At 43.9% G+C, this 23816-nt stretch overlaps 1 protein-coding gene across 9 annotated transcripts in view; it reads left to right on the top strand.

The window, feature by feature from the left end:
- Positions 1-23816, top strand: part of ABCC9 (ATP binding cassette subfamily C member 9) — an 87044-nt gene that overhangs the window by 33799 nt on the left and 29429 nt on the right. For 2 of the 9 annotated variants that reach the window (XM_079992143.1, XM_079992142.1), the window contains exons 17-29: positions 665-770; positions 1095-1133; positions 5538-5576; positions 8906-9004; positions 10500-10584; positions 13164-13244; positions 13908-14045; positions 16502-16627; positions 18275-18371; positions 19543-19787; positions 21416-21564; positions 22060-22129; positions 23052-23209. In XM_079992143.1, coding sequence (XP_079848269.1) covers positions 665-770; positions 1095-1133; positions 5538-5576; positions 8906-9004; positions 10500-10584; positions 13164-13244; positions 13908-14045; positions 16502-16627; positions 18275-18371; positions 19543-19787; positions 21416-21564; positions 22060-22129; positions 23052-23209 — 1432 coding nt within the window. Of the gene's footprint in view, positions 1-664; positions 771-1094; positions 1134-5537; positions 5577-8905; positions 9005-10499; positions 10585-13163; positions 13245-13907; positions 14046-16501; positions 16628-18274; positions 18372-19539; positions 19788-21415; positions 21565-22059; positions 22130-23051; positions 23210-23816 lie in introns of all 9 variants that reach the window. The other 7 variants (XM_079992141.1, XM_079992140.1, XM_079992146.1 and 4 more) reach the window with 5 other exon arrangements.

Genomic DNA, 23816 nt, shown 5'->3' with positions numbered 1-23816 from the left:
TAAGTCACACTCCATGTGACTTACTTCAGAACAGACATACATTTTGATTGCACTATAAAGCAGCAATCATACTAAATTGAACTCCATGGGGCTTACTTCTAGGTAGCCTACTTATAATACTAATACTAATTTTTATTTTTATTTTTATTTTTATTTTTATTTTTATTTTTATTTTTATTTTTATTTTTATTTTTATTTTTATTTTTATTTTTATTTTTATTTTTATTTTTATTTTTATTTTTATTTTTATTTTTATTTTTATTTTTTCTTATACTGCACCCATCTGACTGGGTTGCCAGCAAAAATACATTTAGAAAAAAAGGGGGGGGAATTAAACATTAAAAGCTTCCTGAAACAGGAATCTGTTACATTGAAATGAATGAGACAAAATTATGCAGAATCGTGTCTCTATTTGACTCAGTGATTTCTCCTCTTCCTCCTCCTCCTCCTCTCTTTTCCTTTCTTCTATAACTGACAAATAAGAAAAGAGTCAGCAGATTCTTATAAAGGTAATAGCTATTAAACAGCAGCCAATCAATTGTATCAACATCTAATTCATATATGCAAGCGTTCACTATTCATGCGTGTTATGATCAAAGCAACCAAGACCATTCAGTTATTGGTGGATCAAAGGGTCTAATGTTAGTCCGTTGTTGCTTTGCAGGCCAAATGACAATGATTGTGGGTCAGGTTGGCTGTGGCAAATCTTCTCTCCTTCTTGCTGTTCTTGGTGAGATGCAAGCTCTGGAAGGCAAAGTTCATTGGAACCGGTATGTTTGTCATTTCCTTCACTTTGGTGCTTTTATAGGGTTAATGAATGAACTGATCTATGAGTTAGCCTTGGGGGGGAAAGTTGACAGATGGATTTAGAGGGGCACAACTGTTAAAAAACGTAACTGCTTTGTTCCCTTTTTGTTTTTTACCTACACCTTTGGTTCCAGTTATTTAATATCTTTCCATATTGCACATTTAATTTTGGGATTGTGAGGTCTAGAAGCTTTTCTATGAAGAGGGCATGCAGTTATATTGTGGAGCCTGATGTTTTCCCAATCCTGGCACAAACAAATGTGGTTGTGTTTTGCTGGTAATTTCAGACAGCCTGACAGAAAGGAGTTTTCAGGAAAATCCTACAGGTATTGCTAGATCCAACCCTAATGGTTTCGGTTCCATGACATAACAATAAATCCCTACTATAATTCCCTTACTACATAATTCTGCATGCTTGAGTTTTCCCACTGATCTTATAAGGGTTAGAAAAGAGCACCAAAAACATCTGGAGAAGTTAATGAAGATTTAGTAGTACTGAGGCTAGCAGCATGCTACCCATTTAGCACCCTTTAGACACAAGTTGCATTTTACCCCCTGTTACTCTCTGGAAAAGTAACTCCTATGCTTACCCACAAATACCTCTAAGCTAGAGCTAAATTCATATAGTTAAAGCCATGGTTTTCCCAGTAGTGATGTATGGAAGTGAGAGCTGGACCATAAAGAAGGCTGATCGCCGAAGAATTGATGCTTTTGAATTATGGCGCTGGAGGAGACTCTTGAGAGTCCCATGGACTGCAAGAAGATCAAACCTATCCATTCTTAAGGAAATCAGCCCTGAGTGCTCACTGGAAGGACAGATCCTGAAGCTGAGGCTCTAATACTTTGGCCACCTCATGAGAAGAGAAGACTCCCTGGAAAAGACCCTGATGTTGGGAAAGATGGAGGGCACAAGGAGAAGGGGACGACAGAGGACGAGATGGTTGGACAGTGTTCTCGAAGCTACAAACATGAGTCTGACCAAACTGCGGGAGGCAGTGGGAGACAGAAGTGCCTGGCGTGCTCTGGTCCATGGGGTCACGAAGAGTCGGACACGACTAAACGACTAAACAACAACAAGAGCTAAAGTCGAGCACTTCCAGAGGACAGAATATGTGTATGCCCAGTGCCTCCAAGCATCCTTCTGTATATTGCCAGCAGGTTTTCCAGGGGCCTGTTGCTTCAGGAATTTGGAGCTGGAAAGCAAATAAGCTTGCCATTGAATGTTGTGCAGTGTACACCCTGCTTGAGGAAGATTTGATCCTTGGCATCTTCCATTGAGATCACAGACAGCAGGGCTGTTGGGATGCAGTCAAGGAAACGGGGGCAATTTGCAAGCCCACAGCTGGCATCAGCCCACTGGCCGATGTGCGGGGCAATCTCCAGTCCTTGGTTCTGTGTCAGCGACCCCAGCTTTAGAAGCTGGAGCATGCTCTAATCAGCAGAGTAAATGCTACACAACAGAAGCGACAGGGAGAGGCTGTGATGAGCATATTTACAAGCAGTTTATTCAGCGTACATCAGGACAAAAGGAAAAACATGTCTTCTCCCCTTCATGTCCAAGCAAGCAGCATAAGCAATAGCTATACACAAAACGGAAGTTGCCAGCAAGCTGTGCTGGAGTGTAAACAGGCATGTGACACACAACAGTCATGCCTAAACTTAAGGTGGAATTGAATATCCTAGCAGGGGCTAGGACTCTGCCTGAGACCTTTGAGACCCTCTGCCATTCAGAATAGACAAACACAGACTAGGCGGGTCAGGGGTTGCGAACATGCGGGCCTTGAGACTACAATTTCCCCACCGTCCCTGAGCATCGGCCATGTTGTCCGAGGCTGACGGAAACTGCAAGTGATCAGTGCAAGTCTCTGGCAAATCAGTCTGCCCCTGCTCTCCCAGCAGGAAGGAAGAGAAGGGATTTTGAGAGTGGGGGAAAGAGGTCAAAGTGGTGGTAGAGAGAGAAAACAAGGCGGCACAGTCCACTTTGGGTTCTGGTGCCACTCATCACAACCATGCCTGCTCCTGATAGGTTAATGCGAGAAAATGTGGCCCTCAAAATAGAAAGATATACCCCTGCCCCAGTTCCTAGAGCAGTGGTTCTCAACCTGTGGGTCCCCAGATGTTGTTGGACTACAGCTCCCATCATCCCTGACCACTGGTCATGCTGGCTAGGAATGATGGGAGTTGTAGTCCAACAACATCTGGGGACCCACAGGTTGAGAACCACTATTCTAGACGGAGCAGCCCTGTTATGAATAGAAGTTGCACCATAGATGTTCTCCTCCATGATCTCCATCTTCTGAGCAACGCAAGAAGGTAATATCCTGCTGCATCTTCCACACCACACCTGTCGTATCAGGAAGGGTTGGTGTGGCCGATATCAAGAGCCCTCTCTGTCACCCAGTGGCTTTCTGACTTACGGTCTGTGTTCTTATACAAAGGACTTTTCCCTTCACCTCAACAGAGTCAGCAGCTTTGTGTAAACAAAATAAAAAAATTCCTTCCAGTAGCACCTTTGTGTGTATCTCAGTGCCCGTGTCTGCAGGAGCTTGTGGCATCCACAAAACCCCCAAATTTATGAATCTGTTCTGCTGAATGGGGAAATGGCTAACCGAGCAAGAATGAATCTCTGCCTTTCTGAGAGAAAACTCCCCACTTTGTACAACCTTCTGATGAAAACTTACTCCTTCATTTGAGCATGGGATGCCAAGTTACTCAACCAGCTAATACTCTAGAAACATGACCCTGAGGTTAGCAGGATTCAGTTAATGTGCTTATATACAGTCGTACCTTGGTTTTCAAACAGCTTAGTTCTCAAACGTTTTGGCTCCCGAACGCTGCAAACCCAGAAGTGAGTGTTCCAGTTTGTGAACTATTTTTGGAAGCGGAATGTCCGGCGGGGCTTCCGTGGCTTCCGATTGGCTGCAGAAGCTTCCTGCAACCAATCAGAAGCCACACTTTGGTTTTTGAACGTTTTGGAAGTTGAACGGACTTCCAGAATGGATTCCATTTGACTTCCAAGGTACGACTGTATATGTCTTTTGCTTCAGCTGATGTTCCTTTTCCATTTGTTCTAAACCTTTGCCTCATGCTCTTGGGATGTGTTTTTTTAAAGTCCATATCCATGCAGTAGTGAATTAATTAACAATGACGCTTTTTCCTTCTTATATGTGTTTCCATCTACCAGGTGTGATTTTAGCCTGCCCAACCCATTGCTTGTTGCAGTGAAGCATTGACCTTCATTAATATTAAGCTGTGAAGCCATACTTAGCACCATTGTAATTTGCATGAATATGCTGTTTACATGTCATTTAAGGAATTTGGGGTCTGAGGGGGGGGAAGGATAAGAAACTGGGGAGGGAGACTACGTCTTACATGAAAAGGTTTTTTTCCTCCCAACAGGTGTTCAAAACTATGATGTGGGACTTTGAAATAAGCCCGCCAGAAAACTAAATTCACAGTTGGGCGTAACAAAAGTTTGTTGTGTTCATAAAGAAACCAAAGAGCATTTGGAGTTATAGGATCACAGAAATAAAGAATTGCAGGGCTGGAGATAAATTTAGCCTGCTTCCATATGACCTGTTTATTGAGCACTGAACCCAATTTGCTTGCAGGGAGATTAGACAATGCTGGCGATTTAATGAGCATTCATTCTGCTTTGTTTGTGGGGAGGTTCTATGGTGTTTCACAAAGCAAATGCCATCCCACACTTTCCATTGCATTTCCCCCATCACTTTCCTTACTGCAAAAAGCCTGAGCTTTTAGGGAAGCGGGTTTTTGTGTGCAAGACCTTCTCAAGCAACTGTAATTGCATGACCTGAATTTGCCAGCATGTGATTGAATCCCACCCAGAAAAAGTAGTCTGGAAGTATGCTGTGTTTGTCTCCTGCAACCCTTGCAAGGAGAGCCCTCTCCTCTTTGTCAGCAATCTTCAAAGAGTGAGAGAGGTTTGCCTATCATGAGGGATATTGACCCAGACCTGGAGATCCTACAAAAAGTTAAGAGTCCTTAGGATCTCATATGAGTGAGATCTCTTTTTGAGATCTCAGTAAAGATGAATTGAGTGCATGGGATCCTGAAGGAATTTTTATGACATCCCATGGAGGGTCAAAAATCTCAAATCCCATGAGATGCAACAACAACAGCAACAATTATAGCCACTCTTGGAGCTTATACAAACACACACACACACACACACGGATGTAAATGCTTGCCCAGTGTGTAGCATGTTGGATTTAATTGTACAGTGGTACCTCAGGTTACAGACACTTCAGGTTACAGACGCTTCAGGTTACAGACTCTGCTAACCCAGAAATATTACCTCAGGTTAAGAACTTTGCTTCAGGATGAGAACAGAAATCGCGTGGTGGCAGTGGGAGGCCCCATTAGCTAAAGTGGTACCTCAGGTTAAGATCAGTTTCAGGTTAAGAACGGACCTCCAGAACGAATTAAGTTCTTAACCCAAGGTACCACTGTACTAGTTGCTGGTGGGGGCTCCAGGATAGAAACTCTGCAAAACTGGTCAGAATTTCTAGCAGTATCTTGTTACAGTTGCAACTGAGTGGTGTTCTGATATCTGTAGCAGATGCAAATGTCTTCCCCCCTATTCTTCAGCATCAGGAGTTTGATTCATTGCTTTCAAATATTTCTCCCAAGTATGTGAAATTTGCTCACCTCGTTGCTGTTATCTTTTCACCAACTACCACTAAAATACTGTTTACCATAACTTGCAGTGGATATGAAAGTGAGTCTTCTTTTGAAGCAAGCCGGAGGTATTATTCTTGAATCTTCTTCTTTTTGAATCCCTCCCTTTTCTACAACCAACGCCTTGTTTCCTTACCCCAGTTACAACACTTTGCTAGAGAATATTAACTAGTAAACTTTTCCAATGCAGTGGTTCCCAATCTTTTTTGGGTTTTAATGTCCTGGTCAAGTAAATATCCGATTATGAGCCGCAAGAAATTTTAAGACCCAGTTTGGACAGTTAAGACCCTCCAAGAACCAGTGGCTTCATGTGATAGAGGAACAAACCAGCCCCCTCCTCCTTATCCTTCTTCACATAAACAACCTTTCATGATTCTTCTAGTTTCATTCCCAAGTTTCAGTGAATCAGGCAGCAACCCTATTATCAACTGACCAGAAAGTAAGTTCCATTGAACTCAATTGGACTTGCTTCTGAGCAGACCTGCATAAGATTGCACAGACATTCACTATGAACTAAGATGAATTTTCATTTCAGCTTCTGCTGGTAGTTCTTGCGGCAGCAATTGGGAACCACTGTGTTATCAGATACCTGATAACCTCAGGGAAATTAACAGCGCCCAACACATTTTTGTGCCTTCTAAACTCCTGTAATGTGGAAACTTGCTAAGTTTACATTAAATGCTTCTAACTAACACTCAGTATTTCACAGCACCCATATCTCTTTTATCAAACTGCAGGTGAAACTTGTGGAAAACCTATTGTGATGGAACGTAGCAGCACTTTTAAAAAGAAACAAATGCCGGCAATTTTTTTATTTTTAAATGCTGTGCGTTTCCCATAGTTGTTATACATATTTTGAATGAGAAATTTTGAATTCAAGATTTGAATTTGTGGTTGCGTTTTGAATGTGGCATTTTAACTGCAACATTCAAATGACACAGTGGCTTAATTTGATAGTATTGATTTTGACCGGAGAAGAAATCACCTAAGTTGTCAAATGTCAAATACTAATCTCTATTGCATGCAACTTATTAGAATGCTGGCAGATACTAATACCAATGCATGTTATCTATCAAATTCTGATAGATTTTTTTTAATGCATGCCAGCTGTTAAATACTGTCAAATATTAAAGACTATTATATGCTCATCATTAAATGCTATGATGCACCAGGAGTTTTCCAAACCGCCATTTGCGCCATCTTGGGTTCCTTTGAAGCTTATCAGGGGTTCCTCTATTACAGGGTAGTCCACGTGATGCCCTCCAGATGTTGGTGGACTACAGATCCCATCATCTCTGACTTTTGGCTATGCTGCCTAAGGCTGTTGGTCAGCAACTACAGTGTAGTCCAACAACATATGGAGGGCACAACATTGACTGTCCCTGATCCATGAGGTCAATAATGGTAGATAAGCTAATCCAAAAGGCAGCTTGCAAACCATGCTGATCTTCCTCTTCAGTACGTACCTGGAAGGAAAGGTTGTACGTAGGCTGCAGGGCATGGTTTGAAAGCACTTGACGCTGCAGTTTTGTTGAAGCAAAGGAGGTCTGGGACTGATCCATATCTCAGTAGGAGGTCACCTAGGAATAGGGATGTGGGTGGCGCTGCGGTCTAAACCACTGAGCTTCTTGGGCTTGCTGATCCTTGCAACGGGGTGAGCTCCCATTGCTCTGTCCCAGCTCCTGCCAACTTAGCAGTTGAAAATCACACCAGTGCAAGTAGATAAATAGATACTGCTGCGGCGGGAAGGTAAACAGTGTTTTTGTGCACTCTGGCTTCCGTCATGGTGTTCTGTTGCACCAGAAGTGGTTTAGCCACATGACCTAGAAAGCTGTCTGTGGATAAACGCCGGTTCCCTCGGCCTGAAAAGCGAAATGAGTGCTGCACCCCATAGTCACCTTTGACTGGATTTAACCATCCAGGGGTCATTTACCTTTACCTTATTTACCACCTGGGAATCCTGTTTACAGAGCCTTGAGATCCATCATCGAAGAAGGATGGAACATTAATGTTACAGGTGGGACCTGCAACAAAATGTTGCAGTATATTCTCCCTCCTAACAAGAGTGTTCCTGTTCACGGTTCCAACCAGCCATTCGAGCAAGGCATCCTGCCCTCTCTGTTTTGCATTTCTCTTCTGCAGCCCAGCATGCTCAGCTTTCTTTTGGCAGTTATCTTGCTTAGGTATCTGCTAAGGCCAACACAGAAGTGGCCACCGATGGCTGGAGTTCGCAAAGGCGCCATCGAGAAATTCTGTCTTCGACTAGCCTCCTGTGCATGCTCCAACATATGTGCAATTCTACAGAACCTGATGTCTATGCTTAGATGGTGGAATCTATGCAGCTGGAGTTCAACTTGATAGAATCATAGAACTGCAGTGTGCTGAGCCTGGGGGCTAACTGAGAGGCGAGGTCCGAGTCCAGTCCGAGGTCAATGGTGCGGTGTGGAGGCTGGCCATCAAAGCTGTAACTGGGTCCAATGCGGGGAGTCGGGAGGAGTCAGGAACTCTGGCAGAAGAGCAGGACAGGTTGCAGGCAGGAACAGGCTAGCAACAACGTTGCTCCCACAACCTGGGACTGGGGCAGACTGGCTTTTATCTGCCCCGAGGCATAGGGCGGCCCCAGTCCACAGGTGACTCGCCTCTCCTGGCCTGGAGGCGAGCACTCCTCCTGCAGGAACTTAGTTCCCTCCGCCTCTCTGCCCTGAGCCTCTGCAGCTCAGGAGAGGCTGGAGGGTTAACGGACCCAGAGGCAACCTCAGCTTCCCCTGACGGGGCTGAGAGTGGAGCACCTGCAGGCAATGGGTCCTCCATCACTTCAGGGGTCAGAGCAGACTCAGCTGGTGCCTGCACCTGAGGATCCAGCGCAGGTGAGGACCCTTCAGGCTCAGGCCCTAGCCCCGGCTCAGCTGGTTCTGGAGGCGGGGAATCCTGTGCAGGCTGGGATTCCTCAGGTTCACCTCTGAGTCTGAATTCCAGGCCATCACATGCAGAGTTGGGAGAGATCCCAAGGATCATCTCTTCCAACCTCCTGCAATGCAGGAATCTCAACACGTTGTCTCCCAATTTGAAATCATATTGGACCCTGCTTTTAAAGGACACATTGATTGGGCATATGACCATTGGAGAGCCCAGTGTCAGAATGCGTGAGTGTGAATAGGGCACATGTGGCACACATTTTTACTTGAAGTTCATCATGGGAAGAAAAAAGCAGTGGCAGGGAATGGGTGCTCCTTTAACATAACCTTCTCCTGAAAAAAAACTTCCCCTCCTTTCACTCTTGTTAAAACAGCTGCTTTTCTCTTGCGTGCATCTTTGTCTCTTGCCAATTTGCTATAAACCATGTGCGGGAGAAGCTGTGCCTGCCCACTGCTCCTAACACACTCACCTCTCCCACCAGGAACAGATACTCTGTGGCTTATGCAGCCCAGAAGCCCTGGCTCCTCAATGCTACGGTGGAGGAAAACATCACCTTTGGCAGCCCATTTAATAAACAGAGGTAAGGGAATAAGGTTTCTAACAGCCAGACTTCTTGCTCAGGTAAGGAAGATGGAAGAGCAAATGGGGATTTTTAGTTGGAGAATGGCAACTGCTAATTTGGAGGATGGGTGCAATGCATCAGGAAATCTTCCCATCCCAGTGCCACTGAAATGACTATGTACTATTGTTGTACTGTGTATTTTGGGTCTATGGACCACAATAAAGCTGTGTGTGAAATGACTAACACGAGCAAATAAGATATCCCTCCCACCCACCTCCAGCCCAGTCTTCCCTGTTGTCTCACAAATTGTGATGTTGAGATCATGCATCTACAGAGAGAACCCGTAATTTGAACCTTTGCCTCGGCCCAGTATACCTGAAGGAGCGTCTCCACCCCCATGGTTCTGCCCAGACGCTGAGGGCCAGCGCCGGGGCCTTCTGGCGGTTCCCTCATTGCGAGAAGCAAAGCTACAGGGAACCAGGCAGAGGGCCTTCTCGGTAGTGGCACCCGCCCTGTGGAACGCCCTCCCATCAGATGTCAAAGAGATAAACAACTACCTGACATTCAGAAGACATCTTAAGGCAGCCCTGTTCAGGGAAGTTTTTAATGTATGACATATTAGTGTATTTTTGGTCTTTGTGGAAGCCTTCCAGAGTGGCTGGGGAAACCCAGCCAGATGGATGGGGTACAAATAATAAATTATTATTATTATTATATTGCAAAGAGTGGGGAACTGGATCCAGGCAATGGACCAGCTCCTGATTTGCACACAAACCCCAGTGTCACTCACCTGTGTCAATCACCTGACGACAGTCTGGAAGCTTCTTTGCCTAGGAGTAAAATCCAGACCTAAGTCCAGCCTGCAGTCAAGCACAAGCCATGAAAAGAAGATGAAAAAAATTGCTATTAGCTCTGCGAGGATCTGTCAAGCTGTGACCATAAACTTTCCCTCATTGCCTCATGGCTCAGTGGAAGAGGAAATAATCTGCATACAGAAGACCCCAGGTTCAGTTGCCAGCAGGTTCAGGTACAGCTGGGAGAGATCTTGCCTGAAATCCTGAAGAACTGCAGTCATTCAGCACAGACAGTATCAAGCTGGATGGAAGCAATGATGTAACTTAGTTTAAATCAGCTTCCTGTCTTTGCATTGGCCCTGTCCAGAGATCCCTTTGTGCCCATCAGGTTTCTTCATGAGCCAGTGTGGTGTAGTGGTTAAGAGCGGTAGTCTCATAATCTGGTGCACCGGGTTCGCGCCTCCGCTCCTCCACATGCAGCTGCTGGGTGACCTTGGGCCAGTCACACTTCTTTGAAGTCTCTCAGCCCCACTCACCTCACAGAGTGTTTGTTGTGGGGGAGGAAGGGAAAGGAGAATGTTAGACGCTTTGAGACTCCTTAAAGGGAGTGAAAGGCGGGATATCAAATCCAAACTACTACTACCACTCCTCCTCCTCTTCTTCTTCTTCTTCTTCTTCTTCTTCTTCTTCTTCTTCTTCTTCTTCTTTTCCTTCAACAGGTACAAAGCCGTCACAGATGCATGTTCTCTGCAGCCTGACATCGATCTATTGCCATTTGGAGACCAGACCGAAATTGGAGAAAGGGTAAACGAAGCATGAGGAATTTGTGCTTATGCTCTTGGTCCAAGTGGATCCATGATGACATCAGTAATGACATCAACACAAGCTGGTTTTTAGCAGAAGCAGCTTCAGTGCCCGCAACACTCAGCAATCCAGAAGCATCCCCCTGTCAGTTATTGGGTCATGATTTCTTTGTCTTACCAGGGCAAAGGCTGGCCCAAGAAATGTTGCTGCCTGAGGCAGAGCAGCAAATGGCGCCCCTCTCCCCTGGGTTCAAGCCCAAGTGCATTAATATCCAAGGCCAGCCAAGTTATTTTGGCACCTGAGGCAGGAGGAAGTCCCACATGTGCCTTTCCTAATCCTTGGCAGTAAAAACGATTACAATAATGTATTAAGTAACCAGCAATGTGCTGCCTTTTCAGGACACCCATATTTTGCTGCCTCACTTTGCCAAATGATAGGGCCGGCCCTGTCTGAGGTCTTTACCTGAGGAAACGTTCACTGGCAGGTGCCCTTGATGACATTCAAAACCTTAAAAGCCTGATCAACAAATTACAATTTCTAAGTTTTTCCATAAACCCCTTGGCCTACCCTGGGCAATTGTCAGGTGAAATCTGCTATTGCTTTCTGAATTAAGGGCATTGATATTTGGTATTCTGTGCCCTTTGCCTGAATGGTTTCCTGCCTCCAAATCTATCTGGGTTTTTTCTTTGCCCTGATGTCAGGAAGCTGTAGTGATCAGGTGGGATCGCTAGGAGGAATTTTAAAAAAATATGGAGCAAGCCATTTGTGTCAGCATTGCGCTGACTGGGTTTGAGCCATTTTGATATGATTTCTGATCAATCCATGCCTCTGCATCTATGTCCTATTTCTCTAGCTGAAAGGCACGTATAAGCATTCTAAATGCACAGGGCAGTCGCTTCACCAGGCATCCTTGGTCATAAAGATAGAAGGTAGCTTTGATGTAGTTTAATCTTTAGATAGATATTAAGGGCCAGGAAGAGAGTTCACAAGGAGATGGTAAATACTGCCATCCTTCCTCTCCTGTTTATTCCTGTTTATGACCTCCGGGGTTTTCCTAAAAACATTCCTCCTTTATTCCTATTTTATTTACTCTGGACTACTATGCATGCTCAAGTAGGAAATAGTTTCTTTGTAGTTTTAACTTCAACTTTGTCCCACATGGGGTGTTTTGAAATGCTCAGAGGAAATCTGATTGGTTCTTACGAACACTGTGTAAAAAGTTCTTTTGTGAATACATAGAGGAGGGAGAAAGGTTGTTTTCTGCTGCTCCAGAGAAGCGGACACGGAGCAATGGTTCCAAACTACAAGAAAGAAGATTCCACCTAAACATTAGGAAGAACTTCCTGACAGTAAGAGCTGTTTGACAGTGGAATTTGCTGCCAAGGAGTGTGGTGGAGTCTCCTTCTTTGGAGGTCTTTAAGCAGAGGCTTGACAACCATATGTCAGGAGTGCTCTGATGGTGTTTCCTGCTTGGCAGGGGGTTGGACTCGATGGCCCTTGGGGTCTCTTCCAACTCTATGATTCTATGATTCTATGATTCTATGAATAAAGCAACCTGGGCCAAGGGGTGGACAGGATTATTATTGGCACCTCCTCCCAGAGTCTTGCTGGTCATGCCTTGTCTGTATTTTATTAATCAGAGTCCAATCCTTCTTTGCTTTGGGAGCGCTACGGGAAGCCATACTTGATACTTGGAGAATTTAACTATTCTCAAATACCGTTTTGGGTTTTCACTAAAGCTAGGTTTAATTGCTTGCCCTCCCCTGGATTGGACAGTTTGAGGGTACTCCTTAACAGTTTACATATACAATCTTTGGCTCATGTGCTTTTTGCCTGTAATTTCTATTCAGTGAACCAAATCAGATTGGTGACTTCTTTTGTCTCAAAATTTCCACGTAGGACTTCTGAATGCTATCTGGCCTACCTCTAAGCAGATTCGAACAAATTATTAACAGTGACTGTGGCTAGGTTTATCATTCTGGCTGCAAAAACACAGAAAGGAAATCTCCCCATGTTGAACCTATCTGGTTGCTGTTCCCATACATTACCATTATTAACCTAATTTTAATAATAATAGCATAATCTGGCATTGTTGTTGTCAATTATTTTAACTCACTTTAACTTTCATATTTAAGGTATCAAGTTTTATATCTTATTTTAGACTTGTTTTAAACATTCCTGATATTTTATATCTTTTATGTATTACAATCCACTTTAATTTATTTTTCTGTTATGAGATTTTACCTGTATGGATGTTGGCTTTATTTTGTTCAGGTCCACATAATAAAAACATTCTGTCATCTGTCTTCATAAAAGAGGGCATTTGCAGCTTACAAATAATTTTGGGACACTTTCTTCCCTATTTGATTTCTGAAATGAACTTTCTATCTTAGTTGTCGTCTAGGTTTGGCAATCAACAGCCCTATATTTAATATAACACATCATTACATAAATTTGAAGGTGTTTTTGAGGGTGAGGGGTTAATTTTAGAAACTGGTTATTTCAAGGCTTTGGCAAATCAGATGTCAGTGGCACCTACTCAAGAGAAATAATTTTGTATGGCCTGTCGTACCCATTAGGGAATTAACTTGAGCGGAGGTCAACGCCAACGAATCTGTGTTGCTCGGGCTCTCTACCAAAACACCAACATTGTGTTCCTGGTAAGGCTTTTTTCATACTTATTCAGTTTTAATTCTGTTTGGTTTTTATTTTTTAGAATTTTTTTAAAAAATTGTTTGTGCTATCCAAATGCCTTTTATATGAAAATTCACAAGGAGTGTACAGTGGTGCTTCAGGTTAAGAACAGTTTCAGGTTAAGAACGTACCTCCGGAACGAATTAAGTACTTAACCAGAGGTACCACTGTATAAGCATGCTATACACATCACAGATTCAGATATCCAAACGGCTGGACCTTCATGCAGTACTGTTTTGTTTGTTTGTTTGTTTGTTTGTTTTAAATCAACCTTTGACAAGCCTTACTTTTTGTGTTTTGCTGGTCCACAGCAGCCATTTTGCCAGAAACCAGGGAGGGAGGGGGGAGGGATTAGACAAATAAGAGAGCTCCCCCCCTTCTTTGTTTGCCTTTTGAAAGGTTTCAGATTGTTTTTCCATGTTTTCCCATCATTTGGTGTCAAAATTCTGCCGTTGGGAACATAGTAGAAATTTCCCCATAGGAATCAATGGAAATCGTTGACTTGGTATGTGAACATTCGCCTAACAAATGATTTCCCCGAGAGCACAATGTGTTGCGATAGCAAAACCTGCAGGTATTATGCTTTAGCCTGGTTTCAAAATGCCCTCTTTTCATATATTTAATTCCAGGATGACCCATTTTCTGCCTTGGACATTCACCTGAGTGATCACCTGATGCAAGAAGGCATCTTGAAGTTTCTTAAGGATGACAAAAGGACCCTTGTATTGGTGACTCATAAATTGCAGTACCTGCCACATGCGGATTGGGTATGCATAGTGGACTTTCTAAAAAAAAAAAAAATTGCCAAATTTTCTTTTTTTATATATATATAAATTTTTATTAGCTTTTTTAACATATCATTTTCAACAGTAATGAAACATACTTTTACATCTTATTCAATTTTTTTGACTTCCATCAATCCTGCCTGAAAATTTTCCAATCTAGTCTCTCAGTATGTGTTTTTTATTTTCCCTATTGCATTTCAAACTCATAACCAATATCTCTATCTTTTCCTACTTGGTAGCACTTCGTATATTTCTCCTTACAAAACTTCTTGTAGTCCCACTAGCGTAATTTGTTGATTACAGTTGCTCTTCAAATAATTCATATACTTCTTCCAATCTTCTATAAATCTCTGGTCCCCCAGGTTTCGAGTCCTTCCTGTCATTTTGTCCAATTCTGCATAGTCCAAACATTGCCAAATTTTCTTACGTATCAAACTAAGAATATAAGAATAGCTCTGCTGAATCAGGCCAATGGCCCATCTGGTCACCTGTTCTCCCAGTGGCCAACTTGGGGGAAAACCAGGGAGCAGAACATGGTTTCCAGCGAGTGGTATTCAGAAGCATTGCTGCCTCCAACTGTGGAGGTAGAAAATAGCCATCATCGCTAGTAACCATTGATAGCTCTCTCCTCCGTGAATTTGTCTAATCCTATTTTAAAGCCACCCAAGAGTTGGTCATCACTGCCTCCCAGGGGAGTGAGTTCCATAGTTTGAGCATAATAATAATAATAATAATAATAATAATAATAATAATAATAATAAATTTTATTTATACCCCACCCTCCCCGGCCAGAGCCGGACTCAGGGCGGCTAACACCAATAAAATCACAGTAAAAACATAATAAAGGGGGGGGACGACACCAATTTAAAATACAGGTTAAAATGCAATTTTAAATGCAGCCTCATTTTAAAATAGCTGATAAATCAAGACCATAAAGGGAGGGAAACATAAGGGTCAGACTGACTCCAAACCAAAGACCAGGCAGAACAGCTCTGTCTTGCAGGCCCTGAGGAAAGATGTCAATTCCCGCAGGGCCGTAGTCTCTTGTGACAGAGCCTTCCACCAAGTCGGGGCTAGTACTGAAAAGGCCCTGGCCCTAGTTGAGACCAATCTAACCACCTTGATGAACCAATCTTATGAATGCATGTCTGACGCTTGGAATTCATCCTTATTTGTTTACTGTAGTTATACCCCACTTTTTCCTTCAAGGAGATCAAGGTAGCATGTGTGGTTCTCCCCCATCTCATATAATCCCCACAATACCCCTGTGAGGTAGCTTTGGCTGAGAGGCAATGGCTGGTCCAAGGTCGCCCAGTAAGCTTCATGACTGAGTGTCGGTTCGAACTCTGGTCACTTAGGTCCTAGTCTGACCCTTGTAACCAATGAACCACACTGGCATCACTTAAAGTTTTCAGGGTTGGAGAGATCCTCCTGCTCAGATAACTGTTTAAGAAGACCATCCGATGAAGAGAAACGATGCTGGTTTCAGGCCGTGTCATCTCAGGGCTCTAGTGTGCTGATTTAGCACATCCAGTCCCCGCACGTAACCCATAAGCAGACCATGCTAATCTCCTGGTAGTCTGGAATCATAGAGCAATTGCTGGGTCATCAAGGTCAGCACTGATAGCACAGTCCAGATGGGGCAGGAAGCACGCAATGCAATAGGCAATTTGCTTTCCAGATGCTGTTTTCTGTATATCTGATTTTGTGCTGAGGCTCTGAATGGGTCTGATTGGAAACTTGCTGAAGGACCAAATTATATATGTTGTTGAGAGGTGGGGAAGAAGTGCAGTTAAAATATGCCCTTGCCTAATTCACCTTTCCTGAAACAATGTACAAACTGAAAGGCAGGCATCCCTCAATATTCATGCATCTCCAAATTTTGCAGTGCAGTTTTCCACCCCCACCCAAAATAGGGAACTGATAGGAAAGAATGGATAAAAATGCATGTATCCGTGCAAAAAAAAAAAAAAAAAAGCATTACATTAGGGGACATGACTTGCAAAATATGCATATTGGAGATGTTTGCATATAACATGTGTATATTAGGAGAAATGCACACCAATGTGCGGACAGTTTTTCATAAGGATTTTTTTAAAAAAGAAAACTCAAATTAATGCAGAAATGTGGTTATCTTAAGATTAGGGAAGTGGGAAATTGAGAGAAAGTAAAATTTGCACACTCATCCATCCCTTGGGTTGTTGAATTTCCAAAGCAGCACATCATTAGGAACCTAGAAAGCTGCCTTATAATGAGTCAGACCTTCTAGGTCAGTAGTGTCTACACTGGCCGGCAGTAGCTCTCCAGGGTTTCAGGCAGGAGTCTCCCCCAGACCTACCTGGAGAAGCCAGAGTTTGAACCCGCGACCATCTGCATGTAAAGGATTTGCTTTGCCAACTGAGCTATGGCCCTTGCCCCTTCCTTTTCTTTATCCTCAGATCATTGCCATGAAGGATGGCACCGTGCTTAGAGAAGGGACCCTGAAGGACATCCAAACTAAAGATGTCGAACTCTACGAACACTGGAAAACGCTGATGAATCGCCAAGACCAGGAACTGGAAAAGGTAACGCAAACAGCAAAGCTCCATTCAAGGCAAGCTGTGGATCCATATTTGGCACACCATATTGACACGGGTGGCGCTGTGGTCTAAACCACAGAGCCTAGGGCTTGCCGATTAGAAGGTCGGCGGTTCGAATCCCCATGACGAGGTGAGCTCCTGTTGCTCAGTCCCAGCTCCCGCCAACCTAGCAGTTCGAAAACACACCAAAAATGCAAGTAGATAAATAGGTACCGCTCTGGCAGGAAGGTAAACAGTGTTTCCGTGCGATGCTCTGGTTTCGCCAGAAACGGTTTAGTCATGCTGGCCACATGACCCGTGTCTGAGGACAAACATTGGCTAGTAAAGCGAGAAGAGCACCGCAACCCCAGAGTCGTTTGCGACTGGACTTAACTGTCAGGGGTCCTCTACCTTTTTATTGACCTATCAGGTGGTGTTTCCTTAAGGGGGAGCTGAACTCCTTTCCTCTTTTGCAATCCAAATGTGGCTTTTGTGCTTGCTTCACACATGAAAGCATTTCTACCCAGAATGCAACTTCAGAAATTCGTCAACAGATGATCGGTTGATGTGTTTTGTCCATTCTTGGCTACCACATTTCACAAAGGATCCAGGCAGATTGGAGTCTACCGATATCCAGTCTAAAGTGCACTTAGCACCAGAGTTAGCTGCTAGCTGCACACCAGATAGTCAGAATAAACAGCATTCCTTGTTCATGGAAATGCTATTTATTCACTCCAATTCTTGGGGAACAACTACCCCTCACCGCTGTCCATTCTGTTCTCTATTGTTCTGGGCAGGGTTGGCCCACCCGAAAGGCAAGGTGAGACGTCCACCTCAGGTGGCAGATCCACAAGGGCAGCAGATCCAGCCTCCAAGTAAGGGGGTTTGACTAGATGATCCTTGGAGTCCCTTCCAACCCTTCAGTTCTATGGTTATCCCATTTCAAGGGGACATTCTAACCAGCCAAAAGCACTTAAAAGCAGCAGGGGCAGTGAGCCTAGTCCGGTGAGGTTAAAAGTGCCACTGTATTCTGCTCTGGTCAGATCTCACCTGGAGTACTGTGTCCAGTTCTGGGCACCACAGTTCAAGAAGGACACTGACAAACTGGAACGGGTCCAGAGGAGGGTAACCAAAATGGTCAAAGGCCTGGAAACGATGCCTTATGAGGAACGGCTAAGGGAGCTGGGCATGTTTAGCCTGGAGAAGAGGAGGTTAAGGGGTGATATGATAGCCATGTTCAAATATATAAAAGGATGTCACATAGAGGAGGGAGAAAGGTTGTTTTCTGCTGCTCCAGAGAAGCGGACACGGAGCAATGGTTCCAAACTACAAGAAAGAAGATTCCACCTAAACATTAGGAAGAACTTCCTGACAGTAAGAGCTGTTCGACAGTGGAATTTGCTGCCAAGGAGTGTGGTGGAGTCTCCTTCTTTGGAGGTCTTTAAGCAGAGGCTTGACAACCATATGTCAGGAGTGCTCTGATGGTGTTTCCTGCTTGGCAGGGGGTTGGACTCGATGGCCCTTGTGGTCTCTTCCAACTCTATGATTCTATGATAGGCCTGGAAAGTTGCATTTGGCTCCCAAACCTGAAGCTTCCCACGCCTCACCTAAGTAGTCCTTGCAGAAGTTTCATTTTTGAAACCTTGATCGTAGGATATGGAAGCTGACCAGACCACCCTGGAAAGAAAGACTCTCCGAAGAGCTATGTACCCAAGAGAATCGAAAGCTCAGCTGGAAGATGAAGATGAAGGTAATGATATACCCTGTATTTGTTGATTGATTGTTCCTTTGCTTAAAGAGGGAGAGAGAAGAATTCAATGAATTAATTCGATGAATAAATTTTCTCTCCGCGTTTGCGTTTCCTTAAATTAACACATGGAGTTGAGCATTATCCACATAATTTATCAGTTAGTTTGTTTAGAAAAGCATTTCTGGCTTTGCGATTCCAGACTATTCCTTCACCATATTTAGATGTTTCAGTGTATCTGAAGAAGTGTGCATGCACACGAAAGCTCATACCAATAACAAACTTAGTTGGTCTCTAAGGTGCTATTGGAAAGAATTTTTTTATTTTGTTTCGACTACGGCAGACCAACGCGGCTACCTACCTGTAACTATATTTAGAGGGACGTTATAGCAATATATCAGTAGAACAGCTTCTCTGTATATATGGTGCTTGAGCAGTAAAATATTTTTATACTGCTCTTTGCATTCCGAACCAAGGGCAAAGTTCATTCTGAATTTGTTAAGTAAGACACCTGATGGTCATGATCAAGTGAAAACAACATATTCGTTGTCTGGTTTTGGCACATTTTTGACAGATATGTGAGATTTTTGGCTGCCCAAAAGCTGAGAAATTTAAAATTGAGTGAATTGCAAAATTTTAGTTGGATGATTGAAATGTATTAGTTCCATTAACCTTATGTATTCAAATATTCTCTTCTTCTTTTAACCTTTTGTACATTACTATTTCTGGTATATTTTAATGTAAAGATATATTTTGGTTGATGCTGGGATGGTTGAAACAACAGCAATAAAGAATATGATTAATATAACTCTGTTATTTTCACACACACACACACACACACACACACACACACAACTCCATGAAAATACGTTTTTAATTATACATTTGTTCACAAAATACATATTTAAATACTTATTTCATCTCGGTGTCTGTGTTTCTAAACATATTCTACCCTAAAATGTGTAATTTATTTATTTATTACACATTTTGAGTACTTTTCCCAGTCATAAAAATCAGGGAAGTGCAAAATCTGAAGAGCAGTCAAAATCTCATCCATGTATTTAGTCCAGGAGGTGTGAATCAAGCCTGTTCACATATAATGTGGACCGCCCCTGCTTGCAGCTGAGACACACACGCCAGATGAACTGACTAAGTTAAATTTGTGACCTAGCAGAGGAAGAGGAGGAGGAGGAAGACGATGACAACATGTCAACCGTCATGAGACTTAGGACAAATTTGCCCTGGAAAACCTGCTGGCAGTACCTCACCTCGGGAGGGTTTCTCTTACTCTCCCTGATGATCTTCTCAAAACTCCTGAAGCATTCGGTCATCGTTGCAATTGATTACTGGCTGGCACAGTGGACATCGATGACTAACAACGGCAAGGCATTGTGTTCCACAGAGGAGCCAGCCAGAAAGGTAGGCCGACATGCAGAGCTTAAAGCGGTTTAGGGTTGTTGAACAGGTTTATGGTTTGATAAACAGATAAACAACCTACAGGGTGGTCCAACGCATGGCCTGAAGGCTGGGTAAGGAGGCCCTTGGCTTTGGGAAGGGGGCATGAGGGCCCTGACAGGGTCCAAGAGTCCCCCACCCTTCTTCAACCAGCCTAGTTAGTGCTTTCCCAAATTTGGAAGGAGGTATACCCTCCAAAATTCCTGAGATGAAAATAGGGACATTTCTCACTCCCCCCCCCCAATTGGCACCCCATTTTTGTCCCTCTCCCCACCCGTAGAGAATTTTCTCCACCAATGGGCACAGCACACACGCCCTCCACCGTCTTGAGAAAACCCCATAATCCCCATTTTATTTTATTTTTGTCCTTTGTAGATTGACAAAAAGATAAACACATACCAATAAATACATTTTAGAAAGGGGGCAAGATTAGACAAGGGTGCACAAAGCATTTTGTGGAGAAGGAGTATGTTTGATGAGAGGTTACAGCCTATGGAGAGTCCGGAGGGCGAGATAGAAAAACACAGTGCTACATTCAGCCCCTAGAACTAAGGCTCCCCATCCCTGGAGCAAATGAGACACTTGGGGCTCACTGCTTGACTGGTATGTCAGTCCTGTTTTGTGCCCTTGTATTACCCCACTGCTTAGAGACATTCCTTCTAAGGTAATTTCAGCAGTAATATTGTGATCTAGTTTTGTATCTCAGCCGTATTCCCACAGGCGCACACAGGAGACCAGAAAACTTCGTTCTTTCCCCCAAAGTGCTATAAAAACATTCAGTTAATTTGAATAGGAAGTGCACAGAGTCCTAAAACAGAAGTCTTTGGAACTATGACCCACCAGCTGGACTGCACCGCAAAACTAAGCATGTCTTTGAGGGTGCTTCATAATCAAAGGAAAATTAAGTTGTTTCCCAGTAGGGGCTGAAGGCTCTGTCAGTGTTGAATCTCTTTGTTTCTCATTTTTCCAGTCTTAACTTCATGTCTCTGCATTTTGCACATTATTATTTTTAAACAAACTTTCCTGAAAATTCATGAGGATTTTAATGCAAATTTATAATTATAATGTTATTGTATTATTTTGATTATAAAACATGTTTATATGCAGTTTTGAATAATGTACACATTTTTGCAAGCAATTTTCCCCTAATTTATGTTTTTTTGCAAACTGTGTTTGGTTGGTGTACTACATCGAAAAATTCAGACCATTTCAGAATTTCAAAATTTCAGTTGACATATTGTTTTGGAAAGTGTGCATTTGATAGATTCCGCCTTCAATGCATGCCAGATTGCATGCTCTGCTTCAATGCATACCCTACTTCCCAGGATGAGAAACCTGTCTTCTTCCAGTGTGGTGCAGTGGTTAGGAGCGGTAGTCTCGTAATCTGGTGAACTGGGTTCGTGTCTCCGCTCCTCCACATGCAGCTGCTGGGTGACCTTGGGCCAGTCACACTTCTCTGAAGCCTTTCAGCCCCACTCACCTCACAGAGTGTTTGTTTTGGGGGAGGAAGGGAAAGGAGACTCCTTCGGGTAGTGATAAAGCGGGATATCAAATCCAAACTCTTCTTCTTCTTCCTGCCCTTGTTTCAATAGACTTGCTACGTGGCTGTGTTCAGCATCCTTAGTGGCGCAGGGATTGTCCTTTGCCTGGTTACGTCTTTGACTGTTGAATGGATGGGCCTGACAGCAGCTAAGAACCTTCACCACGATCTCCTCAACAAGATCATCCTTGGACCAATCAGGTACCGTGAAAATGAAACGAGTCACCTTTAGGACCCATAGGCAGATAACACAGGACTTGTGATCAAATTGCTAAAGAGGTGAGGCTTTTCAGCAACTCCTCACAAAAAGGTGTTTGCTCAGACTGAAGAACTGCGCCTGGAGCAGTAATTTTATAGAGCCAGGCAGGCTCCTATTGGCTTCTCAAGTCACCTGGCCTGGCTGGGCTGATGCGCTGCAGTACCCACTCTCGCCATTACATAGGTGGCGCTGCAGCTCAGTGGAGATCAGGCCCTAAGCACCCTCAGCTCAAAGTTGCCATGATGGTATTTGGGTCAAGGTGCCTTGAGTCCAGCTTGGATCGCCTAGTACTTTATATGGGAATAATTCAGGAAGCAGAAGAATATGAGCACTGATCTCCTCCTCCTCCTCCTCCTCCTCCTCCTCCTCTTCTTCTTCTTCTTCTTCTTCTTCTTCTTCTTCTTCTCCTTTGTTTATATATTTTTGCCATCTGATAGATTCTTTGACACAACACCCTTGGGGCTGATTCTCAACCGCTTTTCTGCTGACACAAATATCATTGATCAGGTAAGCTCATTGATCTCATCAGGTGGTCCAGAGCCTTTATTCCCACAGGCCAAAATATGTGGGACCAGAGACGACTGGCATTTGTCTAAAGTTCAAAGGGGGCCGTTGCAGCAAACCCCTTCCAAGTCCATTCACAGGTCTGGGTTCAGACCGCATCTGCAAGCTATCAAAGTGTGGCTCAGCTGATGGGCAGTGACAGCAAGCACCCACCGTTGTGCGAGGTAGTTCCTGATGAGGGAACTCCTCATTGCAGCTATTACCTGTGGGACTTGCTGCCAGAGAAATAGGGGGTGAAAACAGGAGGATAGTGAAAATGGAAGTGCATGCACAAACAGTAAGATAGTTTTCTCATAGAATCATAGAGTTGGAAGGTACCCTGAGGACCACCTAGTTCAGTGGTTCTCAACCTGTGGGTCCCCAGATGTTGTTGGACTATGACTCCCATAATCCCTGAGTTCTGGCCTTGCTAGCTAAGGGTGATGGGAGTTGTAGTTCAACAACATCTGGGGACCCACAGGTTGAGAAAGGCTGACCTAGTTCAACTCCCTGCAATACAAGAATATGCATCTGTCTTTTATGGATATCCAATCCCACAACCTTGGTGTTTGTCAGTGCCACACTCTAACCAAGTGTGCTATCCAGTCTTTTGAGTTCCTGTGCCCCCAAATCTGAAGATGCCAGATGTTAGCTAATGAGGTCTGTGTCTGGCCAGTGTTCGAAGAGCGTAGCGGAATCTTGCAGTTGCATTTTATGCCGCCTTGGGAGTTTTTACCTAAAGGCAGCATTGATACAGTCAAAATAGATGAAGAAGCAGGCCACCTCAAATTCTATGAAGGAAGAATGCTATAAATGAAACAGTGAATAAACAAACTTTTAGTGGATGTTGGCCTAATCTAACGCTTGCAAATTATCTTTGGCACAGCACATCCCCCCGACTCTGGAGTCCCTCTCACGGTCCACGTTGCTCTGCCTGTCTGCCATCGGAATCATTTCGTATGCCACACCGTGGTTCGTGGTCGCTCTCGTGCCCCTGGGGATAGCCTTCTATTTCATCCAGAAATACTTCAGAGTTGCATCCAAGTAGGTTTAAAACAAAAACAACCACCCCAAATATAGTCCATAGCTATTGATGTTTTCCATTATAATTCTGATGCTTGTAGCTGCCACCAATTAAGCAGAAGCAAATTTTAAATCAAGGGTGGAAAACCACAGGGCCAAGGACTGAATGTGGCCCTCTGGACCTCTCTACCCAGCCATCAGGATCCTGCCCAGTCCACCACACCCCCTTTCCGCCCACATAATTCACTGACCCTGCTCTATGTGACCCTCTAGTGCAGAGGTTCTCAACCTGTGGGTCCCCAGATGTTGTTGGACTACAACTCCCATCATCCCTGAGCTCTGGCTTTGCTAGCTAGGGATGATGGGAGTTGTAGTCCAACAACATCTGGGGACCCACAGGTTGAGAAAGGCTGCTCTAGTGACTTCACCCGGCTGGTAGGTGTCCTTGAATGGAGAGTGGCCACACCTATTTTTGGGCATATGCACCCTTGGTTTGTGCCCCCTGGGAGGGTTCCCAGGACAAATTGTGGCCCTCAGGTTGAAACAGGGTTCCTGCTTTAAAAGAGTGAGGTTGTTTGCCATTTGCTGCTGTTCTTTCGTTTTGTGTTTCCCGTTTCAATTTCCACAA

The sequence above is a fragment of the Podarcis cretensis genome, assembly GCF_951804945.1.
Source record: "Podarcis cretensis genome assembly, chromosome: 10".
Taxonomy (NCBI): Eukaryota; Metazoa; Chordata; class Lepidosauria; order Squamata; family Lacertidae; genus Podarcis; species Podarcis cretensis.
Note: the sequence above shows the minus strand (reverse complement) of the source record. Positions and strands in the feature narration are given on the sequence as shown.